Here is a 17,733-nt window from a genome sequence, read left to right on the forward strand (position 1 = left end):
GGGTCCCATGGGGGAAGGGACAGAAGGAGACCTATCCACCACCCATTTCTCCACCCCATTCCACCAAAAACGATGGAGTCACACAACCCGGGCCTCATATAAAAAGGGACGCTATCCTAATTGCCTCATGAGGCATCGTTAGACAGAGGTTCACCCCACTGCGTACCAGAGCGGGGACGAGTTGTGTTGGCAAACATAACCTCAGCCAGGGGTGGTGGCATCTCACGCGTTCAGTTAGACAATCATGACTTGCCTTTTCTGGTGCCTACTCAACAGCGTACTTCTCCCCCTTAGATTGTGCAGGGGAACCTGTTCGCTGATTGGGCGAACCTTGGCTCCTATACAGAATAAGACCGCCTGCTGGGTGGGTCATGAACCCCCGCAATCAGCAACTGCGGGCCTTGCCTGGTGAATCCAAACTGCCAATCTCAGCCCTTGGAAACGCCTCTACGCTTAGAAAAACCCCTCTTTGCCCATCTCTGGCCTGACACGTGTTCCCAGGGTGTATGGGCTCCCCCTCCCGGGAAGACACAAAGAAGAAAATTTTCCAACTGATACAGGAGCAGATAAATTAGACTCTGCCAATAGGATATACTATTGGGGATGGCCTGGTACGGTCCTAGGTACAAATTATGCAAGTGGCCCCATTGTGCAGACAACGGGACCACAAATGCTATAGGTCATGACATCGGGTAGATACCCACACAACGATGCGATCACACTGTACTCATGACCACTGGTATCTGGCTAGGGAGACAACACGCATCCGTTCCCACAGGTGCTTTCCCCTCTCCCTGGGAATGTACAGATGCTGTGCTCCCTCTATATTCCCATCAGGCAGGATATGTAGAAAAAACATGTTTGGCGTTCAAGGTCAGGGGCTTTAGGGGCGGCCAACCGGGTGCACCTCCTTGATAACAAAGAATGCCCGGATAACAGGCCTTGATCTCCTTGGAGCGCTGGCCCTGCGAGGAGGGGAAGGACTACACATAGTTGCCAGGCGAGTTGCTACAGTATCAAAGCTTGCTGCCTGTGGCTCCAGCAGCAGATGCTTTGCGGGGGGCTACAAGAGGGGGGGCAGAGGCTGACAAGGCTGAGCTCCCCAGCCCCACTTCACCCACAGAGCTAAGGTGAACAAAGGGTCCTGCTGTTTTAAAAAGTAATGATAGGGGCATCTGGGTGGCTCAGTCCGTGAAGCATCTGCCTTCGGCTCAAGTCATGATCCCGGGGTCCTGGGATGGAGTCCTGCTTGGGGCTCCCTGCTCAGCGGGAAGCCTGCTTCTCCCTCTGCCTCTGCCCCTCCCCCTGCTTGTGTGCTCGCTCTCTCTAAAACAAATATATAAATAAAATCTTTTTTTAAAAAAGTGATGATAAAGTCTGAGCCCTTAAGATGACCCAGCATCCAGGTTTTCAGTACATCTGCCCCGTGATGAGCACAGCCAGGGGCATCAGGCTCCCATCCGAGATCCTCCACCTACACGCTCAGTAACTATGTACAAGTCATGGCACCACTCTCTGTGTCAGATTCTCATCTGCAGAATGCTATCAGAGCAGTGTCATGGGGCATCCACGAGATGAGCCACGTAAAGTGTTGCGAACAGAGCCTGGCACGTGGTCAACACTCCAGAGGCATCAGCTCCTAACACCATCGATTAGAGTGATAGCACACCCTCAGATCTGGGATGCCAGGGGCCCTGAGATGCGCCATGATTTTATGGACACCCCCCCCCCCCCACCGCCATGAAAGCGAAAAAGCTGGTAACAAAACAACGAACTGGTGGGAATTTGAAGACACATCCTGATTTCAGAGCTGTTGACCCGTGAAAACAGGTGCCTCTGAGGAGGACCAGTTTCCATAATCGAAAGCTCTTCTCAGGCTCCTTCAGAGTTCCCGAAGCCACCAGCACATGGCTGAGCACATGGCAGGCATTTAAAAATTGCTGTCAAGTTCTGGGCCTCATCCCAGGTGGGACTACCCATCTATGCCTCCAAGTCCCCAGTCCGCTAATTCCTACGTACAGCACACGAGGCTTGTTCGGTGAAGCAGCTAACATGTGGGGTTTTCTAAGCACCCAGCACTGGGGCAGCAGAGCACAGCCTTCCTGCCTGGCCCCCCTTTCCTGCCCTTTATTTCCTTGTAGAGTTAAACCCTTCAGTGTTTCCACCCCACACTGGGCAAAACACTCCGAGGTCAAAAAAGGATCTGACGGCTTCTCCCAAATACAGAAGAGGGTTGAGAGGACAATTCTGCCTCTCTCCGTTTTCAAGGGTGAACTGTGATCCTTCTATCCCCTCCCCCCCATCCAGGGAGCTCAAACTCCTTCTGGCCTGGACAATCACTTCCAAATGATGGATTTGGAAACCTCCCTGCCATCTGTTCTTGATTCTTGGGCTGGCTGTCTGGCTAAGCCCAACATCCTGGTGTGGCCTCCCCTACCCCACACCCGGGCCTCCATCCTCCCTTCCTTCCGCCCCATCTCCCAGCAAGTTGTCTGCTCCGCTCGAAGACAGCACTTGGCAGGCAACCTGAGGTCATCCCAGAGGGACCACGTCTGTACCTGTAAGTCTGGAGGAAATGTTGGTCTGTGGGGATGTCTGAGCTGGAGGAGGAACGCCAAGTGGGAGTCAGATCTGTTCAGCTGGACCGAGACCTGTTGACAGGGTGGGGGGTGGAGGAGGAGGGTCAGAGGGAGCAGAGGAGGGAGATGCAGAACTCCAGAAGGTAGCTGGCTGGGCACTCGAAGAGCAACAGGTCATCCCAGAGTATGCCCACAGCCCAAGCCAAGAGCACATGCCAGAAACCACCTTCTGTGATGCTTCTTAGCCCCAATCTTACTCAGGCTGCGTTACTTGGAAGCATGAGAAGTGAGGCCCCAGACATGGAGCTGGGAAGATAGCTCTGGGACCTCGGTGCCCCTATGTCCCCTGCCATGGCGTCTGCTCCTGTCTCCCATGTTCACGGCTGCATTCTATTTGACCCTGACCATGAAGCGGACACTCGTCTACTAGCTTTATAACTGTCACCTCATTTAATCCCCACCCCAGCTCTCACAGGCTGCTATCACTATCCCCATTTCATAGCAAGAAAACCGATATTCAGTGGGGTTGAATAATTTACCCAAGGTCGCACAGTCAATCAGCAGTGGAGCTAAGATTTGGACTTGAAAGCTCCCTGGAGATGGAGACAGAGAGAAACCGTCACCCAGGCAACCCCAGTACATAGTGCAGAGCCCGGCATGTGGCAGAGACACAATACGTGTATGGAACAAGCCAATATATACCTATAGCAGCTCTACTATATATGGTCACCAAGCTGCATTTTCTTTCCCTCCTGGACACACTGCTAAGACTACATTTCCCAGCCCCCCTTGCAGCTGGGTAGGGTCATGTAATGAGTTCTGGCCAATGGAATGAGTAGGAGTGGCCTGCCCCCCCCTTAAGGGGCCGGCCCAAGAAAACCTCCTGCATGATTCCCACTGTCCCCGTCCCCCTGTACAAATGGCAGCAAAGCCACAGAACCGCACTGCACTGTGACAGGACTGTGCAGTAAACCTTCACAGGAAAGCAGGCTTTTATTACAATAGCCAGTGCATCCTGAGTCATCCCACGCTCACTGCCACGGCCACCCCGCCCCCTCTTCAGCCACCGCACAGGGACACCAGCCCTCTGACCCGAACACCTCCCCTCCCTCAGCGAGGAGGCGGAGCTGAGCCATCTGACCTGGGATGTGACGTTGTGGTTGATGGTGGCCCTTGTGTCCAGGCTGCAGTCAAATGCTCCCCGGGGACCCCGTCTGAAGACGACGTCCCCATCCAAACGCAGGGCCTGGGGGAGCCTCAGCTGGAAAGAAACAGTACCACTTACTCTCTCCAACAGCTGAGGTCCACTCAGAGGCTGCAAACCAGTGTTCGCCCAACCTGGGGACAGGTACCTGGGAGGCGTGAGCTGCGTCCAGGGCCAGGCTGTGCCAGATTTCCCCACGCTGAGATCGGTCACGGTGCAGACCCTTTAAGTGCAGCACGACTTTCTGGTTGACTTTCAAAGTGGCCTCGACCTCCCTGTTCTGAGCCTGGGTGAGCAAGAACCAGTGGCACTGAGAGAGAGGACTTCCCATCTCCAAGTACCTGCAGAAGCCAGCCTTAGAATCCACCAGGTAGAAGAAAACGGCCCCAAGATGGATGGGTTAAAGCTGTCCACACTATCCACACACAGGGCAGGAAGTGGGGACAGGTGCACGCGGGTCTTTCAAACAGGGATGCTAAAGTAGGGTTAATGGCATGGGCTTGAGGGGTCAAATCTGAGGACCTGTCTCACTCCAAGGGAGCGCCCTGGTATTAGTCTGTTTTGTTCAATGCGGTATGTCTCATACTTAACACAGGTCTTGGCACATGGCAACTGTTCAATAAATACCTGGAAGGGTGCAGAATCACTCGTGATCGCCTGCAACCCCAAGGCCAAAGCCAGGCTGAAGTGAAAGAATGTTGAATTCATAGTGTGGCAGGAAGGATAATACCCTCCCTCCCAAAGATGCCCACGTCTCGATCCCTGGAACCTATAAATACGTTACCTTACATGGCAAAAGGGACTTTGCAGTTAAGAATCTTCAGATGGGAAGATTATCCTGGATCAGCTGGTGGGCCCAAGGTAATGATAAGTGTTCTTTTAGGAGGGAGGCAGAAGGGTCAGAGAGAGAGAGAAGATGCTACTCCTGCTGGGTTTGAAGATGGAGAAAGGGACCATGACCCAAGAGAACGGGTGGCTTTTTAGTAGCTAGAAAAGGCAAGGAAATGGATTCTCTCCTGGAGCCTCCCAAAGGAATGTAACTCTGGCAACACCTGATTTTAGCCAAGTGAAACCCATTTTGGATTTCTTATCTCCAGATCACGTAAGGTGAGTTGCGTTGTCTTAAGCCACCAAGTTCATGGTACTGTGATGTAACAGCCACAAGACACTAACACACATGGTTCATCACGTATTCTCTCAGCAACTTTGTAGCCTCCCCCACATGCCAAGCCCACGGGAGCAGGGTACACCATCTGTTCCGATCTGTGCTGATGGGGACGTTAAAAATGTCTTGCTGCGGAATTTTATCGTCGGTGTACAACTTTAGAAGAATCCGTGGCTTTACTTTAGAAACAAGATGGAAGAGGGATAAATAAAAGCCCAAGAGGAGAAAAATAAATGTGTGTCATTAAACAAAGACAGGGTTTTTTGAAAGAACAGAGAGCCAAATTCAACTCCGTTGACTTGGGGTCAAGGGTCCCCGTTGACTTGGTTCTAGCCTCTTGTCCGCAGGTGGGATTTTAGGTCCCATGTGTCCAATCTTCTGATTTCTTTTTAATTAGAAGCAGAAATCTGGGTTTTACCCCGAATCTTCTGATTTTAAATGTGGACAATGTTTTTAAAAATGTGAAGTGTGAAGCAGGCCAAACAAAACACATCTGCAGGCTGGACCTGGCCCATGGCGCCATTCTGCAATCTCCGGTTTGAAAAAAAACACTCAACACCATGGGGAGGTTTGTCTGCAGGTGTGTTGGGCTGCCATTCTGTCCTTTGTTTCGTCTCAGGAGCTCCAAGGACTCTGGCTACCAAGCTCTGGGAGCCATCCACAGCCCTGTTTAACTGGTAGGGCAGATGGGGACCCTTGAAGAAGAGGTCTCAGTGCTCAACAGCTGGCCCGCTTCACTCTCCTTCAGCAGACCTTTGTATCTCCCACCAGGGAGAAACCCCCACTAACTTCTTCGTCCAGGGCCTGACACATAGTAGGTGCTCAATAAACGCTTGCTGGAGAATGGGGTTACCTCCCGGGGCTTTTACTCCTCCAGGGATCCAGAAGGAGTCCGGGATGAGGGCCGAGGGGGCGCGTGTCAAGTACCTGAGGACGATTATTACATTATGTTTCAGTCCCCATAACCACGCCTAAGAGATGGGTACTGTTGTCTCTGTTTTATAGACGAGGAAACGGGGGCCCAGAGCTGTGGAATCATTCACTATGGGCATGTGGGCAAAAATGAATTTCAGTCGCAGGAGGACTAATGCCAACACCTTCTAAGCCAGGGGTCCGAGAGCTGCGGCCAGGGAGCCAGACCTGCCTTGTGTTTGTAAATAAAGTTGCAGTTCGGGCTGCTCTCGCAGAAGTCCCATAAATGGAGTGGTTTAAAGAACCGAAATTTATTCCTCATGGTTCTGGAGGCTGGAAGTCCGAGACCAGGGCGCCAGCATGGTTGGGTTCTGGAGAAGGCCCTCTTCCTGGCTGGCAGGCGGCTCTCTCCTTCCTGCGCTCTTGCCAGGTGGACAGAAATCTCATCGTGGGGGCTCCAGCCTCATGACCTAACCACCTCCCAGAGACCCTGCCTCCCTATACCTTCACATTAGGGCTTCAACATATGAATCTGGCAGTGGTGGTGGGGGCACACAAGCATTTAGTCCTTAGCTAAAGTTTTATCAGAAGACAGTCGGGCCCATTCACGTGTGTTTTCTAGAATGCGTCTGTGCTACCAAGGCACGGATGAGTACTTGCAACAGAGACCTCATGGCCCCCAGAGGCAAAAATCGTTACTATCTACTCCTTCTCGGAAAAAGGTTGTCGCCTGTTGCTCTGGGTCAGGTGCACAACAGACTCCCAATAACTCGGGGGTGACAACGATTCATTGAGTGCGGATGATGATGCACCAGGCCCTGCAGCTCCAATGGTGAACAGAGGCGTACCTTGGAGATATCACGGGTTCAGTTCCAGACCGCCCTGGAAACCAGTGAGCAAGTCTGGCAACAAGCGAGTCAGATGAAATTCTTGCTTTCCCAGTGCGCACACCAGTTATGTTTACACTGTCGTCAATTAAACGTGCAGTAGCATTACGACTAAAGGAAAAAAGTACATACCTTCATCTAAAGAATCCTCATTGCAAAAAAATGCTAACCGTCGTCTGAGCTTTCAGCCAGTTGTAATCACAGATCACAGATCACCATAACCAATGGGATAATAATGAAAAAGTGAAATATTGCCCAAGTCACCAAAATGGAACACGGAGACAGAGTGAGCAAATGCTGTTGGAAAAACGGTACCAACAGCCTTGCTGGATGCAGGGTTGCCACAAGCCTTCAATTTGTATTAAAAAAAAATGCAATATCTGCAAAGTGTAATGAAATAAAGTGCCATGACGTGAGGTATGCAGACACAGTATCAATCACGGATCTTATGGACTAGCAGGGGGAACAGTGATTGGTCAGAGAATCACGTCAAAATAGGACTGAGATTTGCGGGAAGTGCTAGAAACAGAAGTGTGGGGTGTGCAGGACACGTAACCAGGGGATGGGAGGTGGTCTGGGGGCCACAAAAAGCTTCCTGGAAGAGAGGATGCGTGAGCTGAACCCTCAGCAGTGAGTACAAGGGAAGGAGGCAAAGCTGAAGGAGTGACAGCTCCGGGCACAGAACACACAAAGGTCCTGGGGCAGGAAAGAGCTGGGTGAGGAACCAAAAGGAGGCTGAGTGAAAGGTGGCAGCAGAAGGGACAGAGTGGTCTCAGGTGGCCTGCAGGGTCAGTAAGACCAGAGGGGCACGGCCAGGGTCTTCGTCCAGAGAGAAGGAGTGGCATGATTCTGCCGGCATACTGGAAAGCCCCCTCTAGCCGTCAGGTAGGCTAGAACAGTGGAGACAGAGTGGAACAGAAAACCTAGGCCAGAGAGCATTCTGCTCATCCAGTTCAGAGGAGATGGCAGCTTGGATCGGGGACTGCTGGGGTGCCCAGTCCCCGGGCTCTGCTCACTTACGGCGTGCTGGCTCCAAGCAACGGTGCACCCCTCCACGTTCCTGGGGATGGCCTTGCCATCGTATGGGTGGGTCAGGCCTGCGCAGACCTGGGAGGGAAGGGCACACACACGCACGCACATACAGAGATGGGTCAGCAGCAGACGGGGGCCTCCCCCTGCTCCCAGGCCCCTCCCCAGCTGCGCCCCGGAGCCCACTCACGTAGGGGTGTCCGGCCTGGTAGCCCAGGACTACGGTCTGCAGGGTCTCCTCTTGGCCGTTCAGGACGAGCCTAGTTTCCAGGGAGCATCGCTGGTGTTGCCTATCCGCTGTGAAGCTCTCCTGCAGGAGGAGGCTCTGCGGGATGGGCAGAGGCAAGGTGTGCCTGGCATGGAGAGGGGAGAGTGGGCCAAAGGCATTAAAGCTTCTGGCAGGGTCAGGGGACAACTGGGCCCCAGGAGCTCAGACTGGGCCTGTCACAAGCTTGCAGGGTTAAAACCGTCACAGAGAGGAGAACATCAGGACACACATCAGCCCTGTGTCTCGCCAATCTACGTCCATTCACCATGTCGCCATGCCCTCCTGAAAACCCAGTGACCTGGGCACGGCGGGGGTCATCACCAGCCCCTGGCAACAGAGACCCAAGGACAGGCAGCAGCTGGGGTCTGTTACCTTGGGCACTGACTTCTCTGTGCCTCAGTTTTCCCATGTGGGAAATGGGGGCTCAAATACGAGCCCCCGACCCCAATCCCAACCACGGTTGGGATCATAGGAGATAATGCCTGTGCAGTGAATGCAAGCTCCCTGAGGGCAGGAGTTCTGTCCTTTTTATTCCCTGTTTTCCCAGAAAAGTGCATCACGGCACATAGGAGGTGCTCAATGAACATAAATGAAATGAACGAAGGAACGAGGTCTGTGCAGATAACAGCCCCTGTTACGTCGTGGTTATTGCTGTTTTTATAGAAGATGACGAAGGCCAGGCAGCTGGTCTGGACACAGGCTGGAGCTGAGGCTAGGTCTGCTGATTCCCCCACCCACCCACCCCCTTACACCCCCAGACCACAAGAACAACCTTTCTAACCAGCTGTGCCTCTAGGAACTAGAAAGATTCCCCAGAGCAGCTTTCAGGCTGGGGTGAGGACAGACTTCTGCCCCCAGATTTCTTAGCATCCTCATGGAAGGGGGCTAGCTGTGCAGGGACTTCTGAGGGAGGCAGGCGGATTGTCTCTGAGCTCTGGGCTCCGCCTGGGCCCCGTGGAGCAGCGTGGGCCTCCCAGGTAGCACGGCTTACCCTGCCCCCCCAGGACCCTCCATGCTGCAGACCCTCCCGGCAGATGCCGCACATAAGGGGAAGGGGCCGCACGGACCTGAGGAGGAAGGTCCCCCGCTTCTGGTACCAGCTTCTGTCCCGCATCACCTCCTCCAGCTTGCCCTCCAATTCCAGGCCCCGAGGCTGGCCCCTGGTGCTGGTCACCAGGGCCGTCAGCGACATGTGGGTCTTCTGGGGCTGTAACAAGGACCGGGCTGATGGAGAGGGATGCCCCAGTGGGGGCCTGGCTCCTTAAACATGGTGCCCGGGGGTCCAAAGGGCAGCTCCCCCTGCCCGCCCATCACCTCGGGAGTGACCACCTGAGAAGGGGTTGTTGAACAGGACCGCAGCCTCACCCCAGAGCAGACTCCAAGATCGCATGGGCGCACCGCCATGCCTGGACCTCCCCAGGTGCCCAGTGGGGAATGGTCTCGGGCTTCTGGCTCCATGGGGTGGAGCTTTGCTCCAGGGTCTGCGCTAATACGGCTGGGGTCCATTTTACAGATAAAGAAACTGAGCTCAGGAAGGCCCAAGGTCATAGGCTGAGCACTAAATGCTTTCCCATCCCAGGTGAGGGATTTGGGGGTCTCTCAACAGTGGAGCCTCCAGCATGGGCCGCCTGGACCCACCTCCTCCATGTGCCTGTAGGCGGCCGTTAGGTTCATCTCCTGCAGGGGGCCCTTCAACCAGCAGTGAAGTATCTTAAGGTCCTGGCTGTTCTCTGCGTGGATCTCGCTCCACACTGCGGCACTCCAGGCTGATTCTACTTCACTCCGGCTGCGGAAGAGGCTCTGGGCCAACGTTGTCACCATGGATACCTACGGCGAGGCAGGGGAGGGCGACCAAAGCCTTTGCACACCCTATGCCCTCCCCCTGGGATGCCCTTTCTCCCCATTCCCACTTGGGGAACTCCTACTCATCCTTCAAAACCCCTCCGACACCATCTCTGTGAGGCCTTTCCCGACGGGTCCAGGCAGAAATTGCTGTTCCCTACAGGGTCTTGAGGAAAGAGGACAAACTTCCCTCCATCCCTCAGCCCTGAGCAGAGACAGAATCTGAAGTATCGGTTATGAGAGAAGATAACTCCCTTCCCCCTCTCTCCTCTTTGGCTCGGAAAGGGAGTATGATCTCACTGGGCCACTATTATTAGCAGGCAGGGTCTCTGTGTCCCGAGGGGCACGCACCCGCAGGTGGCCTTCTCTTCCTGCACCATTGCTATGGTCTTCAGAGCCCTGGGAAGAGCTGGGGGAGTCTCTGAGGTCGACAAGTGGTGCCCAAACAGGGACCTGAAGCCCCCGTCGAGGAGTGATCGGGGACCTGGGGCAGCAAAGGAACAGGGGAGGTAGAGCACCATAGCTCTGTGCAGGGCTGTGCACCCCAGCCCACTGCCCCTGGCACAAGCCCCATCAGGAATAGCACGGTGCCGTACCCCGTAGGCCACGCCCCCTGTTCACACGGCTCAGGGCCTCCCAAGTGGAGGTGATGGGGTCAAAATGGGGTTTAGGCATGACTGAGGCCCCTGCCACATACTAGAACTCCATAACACCTTGTCCCATAGGTCACTGACCTTGGGTCTCCCCCCAGAACCTACAGGACCCCCATTGCCAGCTTACCGTTTCAGGGAAGGGCCCCTCCTCCTACCCAGCTGTTTGGGCCAAAACCTTGGGGCCATTTAGGTCTTGTCTTGCCCTCCCTCCCACTGCCCATCCACCAGCAAATCTGTCAGCAAATCTATCGGTTCCACCTGCAAACTAGTTCCAGAATCTAGACACCTGCTACACCTGCTACCATCTCTGCTGCCAAACACCCCGCCCCCCCCGCCCCGCCCGGGACAGGCCACTGTCGGGCCCCTGGCTGGGGTGTCTGCAGGAGCTGGTTGGCTGACCCCACCCTGCTACCACTCAGCCCCTGCCTCAGAGGGACTCTGCTGTCCGGAGGTGGGCCCACAGAGCTGCCTCTTTCTGGGTCCAAGTCAGGCCCGGACCTCCTGCTGTGTCCCACTTGTCATCCCAACACGGGAAGAGGCTATGTGCCAGGCTCCCTCGGGGGACACCTGGGGCATCTTTCTCGGGTTGGTTTTCTTCCCAACTGTTATGCTTCAGAGATCAAACAGGTGCAAAGAAGCATACTCAATTACACACAGCAGCTGGTATGAAACTGACCTACGACCTTGAAGTTTTCATTCTGGTTTTTGGCAAAGGCCTGATGTCTACTTGTTTCCGAGTACCCCTTCAACCTGCTTTCATGTTTTAACCTATCAGCGGCTAAGCAAGACTACGGGAAACTGAGAGGGAGGGGGTGGGGCGGTCCACTCTCCCAAATTCACTTGGCAACTAATTCTGAAGACTATAAATGCTGGGCCATCCAAACTGCCCACATCTGTGACCTGGTATCAGGCCTGGGTGCTGTTCTCCCTCTGCATGCAAGAAGTTCTGAATGGCAGGGAACCAGGTTCCTGGGCCGTGAGTCCAATGGCAGGGAGGGGAGCAGAGGACGTAACCGAGCATGCGCACCCGGAGGTAAGTGGTAGCCGGGGTGTAGATGTGGATCTTGCCCTCCCTGTCAAGGCCCTGTTTCCTGTAGGCCACGTTCATCACCAGGTTCTTGAGGGTCCAGGCCTTGCCCAGTGTCAGCTCCAGGACAGCCTGGAACATGGGTCGACGTGACCAGTCCAGCCTGTGAGCCACGGAGACCATCAGCCATGGACTATCCATGTTCAAGGCTCCTGCAAGAGGTAGAGAGGGAGAAGCAGGTACGACCAATATGAAAAGAGCTACTGGCAGATACCAAGAGGTCCCCGTAGCCTCATCACAGCCCCTGTGGGCATGTCTCAGAACTGAGGATGACTGGGATGGGACAGGAGGGAACTTTACAGAACACTGTTCATGTTCTGAATCTTGACAGGGGCAACACCGGTGTGCACACCTGTCAAAACTCATTAAATGGTACCCTGGAGTGCATTCCACTCTAGTTAAGGCGTGAAATGTACAGAGGTCTACCGCTTACTTCGACCTGCACCAACAAATAACACAGATGGTAAGGGGGTAGATATGTGGGGGTAAAATGTTAATGGTGGAATCTTGGGCTGAAAGTATGTTGGTGTTAACGATACAATCCATTGCACTTTTCTGTAGGTTTGACAAGTTTTCATAGAGACATGTTGGGCAAAAGAAATGCATGAAGAAGTTGGAGAGACGGCACAGGCGTGTGGTAATAAAGGTAATAAAGAACATGGCCTTTACTTTCCAAGCTGTAACCTCTTTAAGCCTGTGCTGCCATCATCTATGAAATGGGTACAGTAAGACTGCTCACTGGGTACTGGGACAGAAGAAGCACTCATTAAGAAGAGTAAATACTGGGGCGCTTGGGTGGCTCACTGGGTTAAGCATCTGCCTTCAGCTCAGGTCATGATCCCAGGGTCCTGGGATCGAGCCCCGCATCAGGCTCCCTGCTCCACGGGGAGTCTGCTTCTCCCTCTCCCTCTGCCTTCTCCCTCCTGCTCATGTGCTCTCTCTCCCTCTCAAATAAATAAATAAAATCTTTAAAAAAAAAAAAAAAAGGAAGAGCCATCACTCTCACCACCATCATCAAAAAGGTGACATTCAATATAAACTTTTGCCTGTCCATGATTCACTGAAAGCAGGTCTCATATTTTGTCATGAATAGCCTAATCCATTCAAGGACTAACTCAGCCAGTATTGCTTGGGACACTGGGGATGCGCAGTAAACAAGCAGGCACAGCTCCTGCCATCATGGAACTAGCAGTCCAGAGGCAGTGGGTGGCAGGAGGGACAGATCTTGAACAAATAAACATATAACGAGACCTAAGTAAAAAATGCTGAGTGCCATGGAGGAAAATAAAGGGGGGGGGGGTTGATGAGGATCAGCCCAGGACAGCCAAGGTTCCCATGAGAAAGTGACAATTGAGCAGAGACTTAAATGAAAAGCAGTGGGAGTCTGTCAAAGGGGAGGGCGACCTCCCACCTGCTGGAGATTTACTGTCTGGGCAAACTGAGGCAGAGAAGCCTGGATGTAGGGAAACGAGACACAATGAGGACAGAGGGTGAGCTGCCCATGTGAGAACAGGGAGATGCTGAAGAGAATAGTCCAGGGCCCTGCCCCGCTGCATCCGTCCCACAGGGGATGGGAAAACTGCTCCGTGAAAGAACAGAATGAAAAAGAAAGATCCACAGATACAAACCCCAGGGCTCCCCGTTCAACTGCTCGACAGAGAAGCCCATCAAAGTGTACCCCCAAACACATGTAGAGCTTCTTCCAAATAAGCTCTGAGTGGCCAGTCCTTAAACACAGCACATACCTAAGTCTTGTGTGACATTTGAGGATAGCTACTAATAGCAATTCAGAAAAAAAGTTAAGAGAAACTCAAGGAGAACAGATCAAAGTTCCCCAGTTCTGTAACGTATCCGCTCAGAGAAGTAAGAAGAGTTGTGTTCGCAGAGCAGGACACTACAAGAAAAGAACTCTTGGGAACAAAAAAGAGCTCTTGGAAATACAAGATAGCCAAAATTAAAATGTAGTAGAAGGGCTGGCAGATGGAGTTAAGGAAATAGGTCCTCAAAACAGAACAAAAAAAGATAAGGAGATGGAACCAAGGAGAGAAAAGAAAGAAAATTAGAGGCTCAGTTTCTGAGGACCAACATCTGACCAACAGGAATTCCAGAAGCCAGAAAGAAGGAGATTATCAAAGAAACTGTACAAGCACATTACCCAGACCCAAATGACGTTTCCAAGTTGAAAGGGTCTAAGTGAAGTGCCCAGTACAATGGATGAAAGTCACTGTACACCAGGGCACATCATACTAAGATCTGAAGATACTCGGAATACAAAGAAGTTCCTAAAAGCTTCCAGAGAGTGAGAAAGTGGGCACATACAAAGGATGATGGCCCAGAAATAGCATCCTATTTGAAATGACACTGGAGCGATGTCCTCAAAATCCCAAGAGGAAAACTAAAATTCTCTACTTGGCCAAATTACCCAGGTACAATGAAGATAATTTAAACATTCAGGGGTGCAAAATGTTTACATCCCATTATGGGTTGAATTGTGTCTCTCAAAAATATACAAAATCCCAACCCCCCAGTATATCCCAGAATGTGACCTTATTTGGGAAATGAAGTCATCACAGATATAAGTAGTTATGATGAGGTCATACTAGAGTAGGGTGGGCCCTAAAACCAATAGGACTGGTGTCCTTTTAAGAAGAGGGAAGGGGCACCTGGGTGGCTCAGTCGGTTAAGTGTCTGCCTTCGGCTCAGGTCGTGATCCCGGGGTCCTGGGATCGAGCCCCACATCGGGCTCCCTGCTCAGCGGGAAGCCTGTTTCTCCCCCTCCCACTCCCCCTGCTTGTGTTCCCTCTCTCGCTGTCTCCCTCTCTCTCTCTGTGTCAAATAAATAAATAAATAATTAAAAAAAAAAAAAAAAGAAGAGGGAAGTCTAAACACAGACACACACACACCAGGAGAAAGCCAAGTGACAACAGAGACAGAGATGAGAGCAATGTCACTATATGCCAAGGAACCCCAAGTAGCAACGGCCACCATCAGGAGCTAGGAAAAGGCAGGGAAGAATTCTATCCAGGTTACAGAGGGAGCATGGCCCTGACGACACCTTGAACTCAGAATTCTAGTCTCTAGAACTGGTGAGAGAATACATTTCTGTTGTTTTAAGCTACTCAGTTTGTGGTCATTTGTTAAAGCAGCCCTAGGAAACTAATACACTTCTCTCAGGAAGCTGCTGGAAGATGTGCTCCATCAAAACAAAAGAGTAAACCAAGAAAGAAGATGACATGAGTGCAAGAAACAGGGCTGTGACCCAGGGAAGTGGAAGGAATTCCCAGGATGACAGGGAAGGGATGCCCCAGAACCAAAGCTGTGCAACCGGTCTACTTTGGAGCAGAAAGACAGAGGATCCAGGAAGAAGGTCTCCAAGAAACATATAAGAACTAACTGAAGCTGATACATAATCTGATGTTTCTGACCATCTGGAAAAAGTTTTGTACTTACACTAAAAATTCTGGGAATAATTATAAAGAGGAAAATAGGAAACTGGTCAAACGGGAAAAAGACAATTATAACTCCAGGAAAAACAAAGTTAGAATCATAGTATACCATGTATCTCAGCTATGAAGGACACATATACAGTCACAATTAAGTAAATATTGAATATTCACTGACCAACTCTTTTAGGGGGATGAAGGGAAATAGATATCTGAAAAGGGTTTAAGAGTTAAATTCTCATCCTCTCTGGTTAGAAATATATGGAGAAGGCCTAAAAAAGAAAAATCAAGAAATAACAGTATAATTATAGTGTTTTAAGAGCCAAAGAGCTTAACAAGAAAGAGCTAACACAGTTTACAGTGGTTGCTGTTTTAAGCAAAACTTGGGATAGGAAGACATGAAGCAGAGGATTACTGTATTTATTATACACTAGCTTTAAAAAATAAACTTTTAAAGAATTATTTCAGGTACGTACATGAGTAGAGAACATAATATGATGAGCCCCTATGTAATACTCACCACCTTCAACAATTACCAACTCATAGTTTTTACTTTACTTTTCAACCTATGTATTACTGCAATAAAAATAAAATTAATTCAAGGATAAACTATGGCAAATCCATTTCTTAAAAGTGAGAGAGTGTTCTGGGGAGAAGAAACAGCAACTGCAAAGGCCCTGAGGTATGTTTGGAGAAATGGAAAAGAGGCCAGTGGGGCTGCAGGATAATGGGCAACAGGTAAACTGGGGTAAGAGAAGCCTGGAGAATCAGGCAAGGGACAGTCATGTAGAGCTCTATTGATGAGGGGAAGGAATCAGGATATAATTGTAAGTGTCATGGGACACATTAAAGGTCTGAGTCTTGACATCCAGACCAACACAAAGGAAGGGTTACTCCAGGTAATGGGCACAGTCCGGGCAAAGGCCTGGGGTCCAGAGATCTTAACTCCTAGCCAAAGAGTCTAGAGATGACACTCACCTTCCCACTTCCACAGGGTAGCTCGAGACGTGTCCTTCCACTGCAGGCCTGCCACAAAGGGCAGCTGCCCATTGTACTGCACTTTCAGGTGTGTGCTGCTCTCCACGTGTGGCTGGCGAAGGCTTGAGTGATACAGCTGCATACGGTAATCCACCTGCCTCTCAGGCACCTGCAGCACAAACTGGAGGAGACCTGTGCTCAAGATGCTAATCAGATGACTCCACTCCCAACCTAGAACATTCCACCGGCTCACCGCGACAGCCAAGGGTTGGACTGAGTTCCCTGGTTATCAGGAACTGCCCAGCCCACTCCCAAAGAAACCCTGTACGCATTAGCAGTCGCTCCCTGTTGCCCCCTGGAAACCATGAATCTACTTTCTGTTACTATGGATTTGCCTATTCTGGACATTTCGTATAAGTGGAATCATATAATATGTGGCCTTCTGCGTCTGGCTTCTTTCACTTAGCATGATGATTTCAAGATTCATGCATGGTGTATTATAGCATGTATCAGAACTTTATTCCTTTTTATTGCTGAACAATATTCTATTGTATGGATAAATCCTATTTTATTTATCCATTCATTGTTGAAGAGCATTTGTGTTGTTTCTCCTTTTTGGCTATTATGAATAGTACTCTATAACTATTCCATACAGGTTTGTGTGAACACAGGTTTTCAATTCTCTCTAGTTCCTAGGAGTAGAATTGTTACATCATTTGGTAACTCTGTTCTTAACATTTTAAAGATATGCCAAACTGTTTTTCCATACTGTCATACCATTTGGTGATTCCAACCAGTATACGAGAAGTCTAACATCTCCATATTCTCACCAACACTTAAGTGTCTTTTTTGTTTTTACCCTTGCTCGTGGGTTTGTAGTACTATCTCACTGTGATTCTGATTTCCCTAATCACACTGAGCATCGTTCCATGTGCTTATTGACCACGTGTATACTTTTTGTGAAGAAATATCTATTCAAATCCCTTGTCTTTTTCTTGTTGAGTTGTAAGAGTTATCTATATATTTGGGGAAAAAAATCCCTTATCAGACATAAAACTTGTAGATGTTTTCTTCCATCCTGTGGGTTACTTCTCTTTCTCGATGGAGTCTTTGGAAGCATAAACTTTTTAAATTTTGATGAAGCCCAATGTATCAGTTTTTGTTGTTGTTAATACACTTTTAGTGTCAAAGCTCAGAAACCCTTGCCTATTCTAAGGTTGTAAAGATTCACTTTTATGTTTTCTTCCAAGAGTTTTATAGTTCTTCAATTTAGGTCTACGATCTGGTTTGCATTAGTTTTATATATGGTATTAGGTAAGTGTCCAACTTCATTCTTTTTGCACATGGATATCCAGTGGTACCAGCACTCGTTGGTGAAAAGACTATTCTTTCCCCTCTTCAGTGGTCTTGGCAGTCTTGTCAAAAATCAACCGACTGTAAATATAAGGCTTTATTTCAGGACTCCCAATTCTCCTCCATTGGTCTGTATGTCTACCCTTACACCACTACCATACTACCTTAGTTACCAGAGCTTTGTAGTAAGTTTTGAAATTGGAAAGAATGAGTTCTCCAACTTTGTTCTTCTTTTTCAAGGTGGTTTGGGCTATTCTGTGTCCCTTGCAATTCCATATGAATTTTAGGATCAGCTTGTCAATTTCAGCAAAAAGAGATCACGTGGTTTTGGAT

The 17,733-nt window shown here is 50.5% G+C and overlaps 1 protein-coding gene across 1 annotated transcript in view; it reads right to left on the bottom strand.

The window, feature by feature from the left end:
* The window catches only part of LOC110587774, a 134,370-nt gene that overhangs the window by 60,754 nt on the left and 55,883 nt on the right, over positions 1-17,733 (bottom strand). Inside the window, exons 28-36 of the mRNA XM_044915264.1 lie at positions 16,048-16,228; positions 11,567-11,778; positions 9,683-9,871; positions 9,112-9,251; positions 7,967-8,129; positions 7,768-7,854; positions 3,932-4,069; positions 3,721-3,840; positions 2,559-2,651 (exon numbers count right to left, since the gene is read on the bottom strand). Of these exons, the coding sequence (XP_044771199.1) occupies positions 2,559-2,651; positions 3,721-3,840; positions 3,932-4,069; positions 7,768-7,854; positions 7,967-8,129; positions 9,112-9,251; positions 9,683-9,871; positions 11,567-11,778; positions 16,048-16,228 (1,323 nt within the window). The remainder of the gene's footprint in view (positions 1-2,558; positions 2,652-3,720; positions 3,841-3,931; positions 4,070-7,767; positions 7,855-7,966; positions 8,130-9,111; positions 9,252-9,682; positions 9,872-11,566; positions 11,779-16,047; positions 16,229-17,733) is intronic.

Source organism: Neomonachus schauinslandi, chromosome 5, assembly GCF_002201575.2.
Source record: "Neomonachus schauinslandi chromosome 5, ASM220157v2, whole genome shotgun sequence".
NCBI classification, from domain to species: Eukaryota; Metazoa; Chordata; class Mammalia; order Carnivora; family Phocidae; genus Neomonachus; species Neomonachus schauinslandi.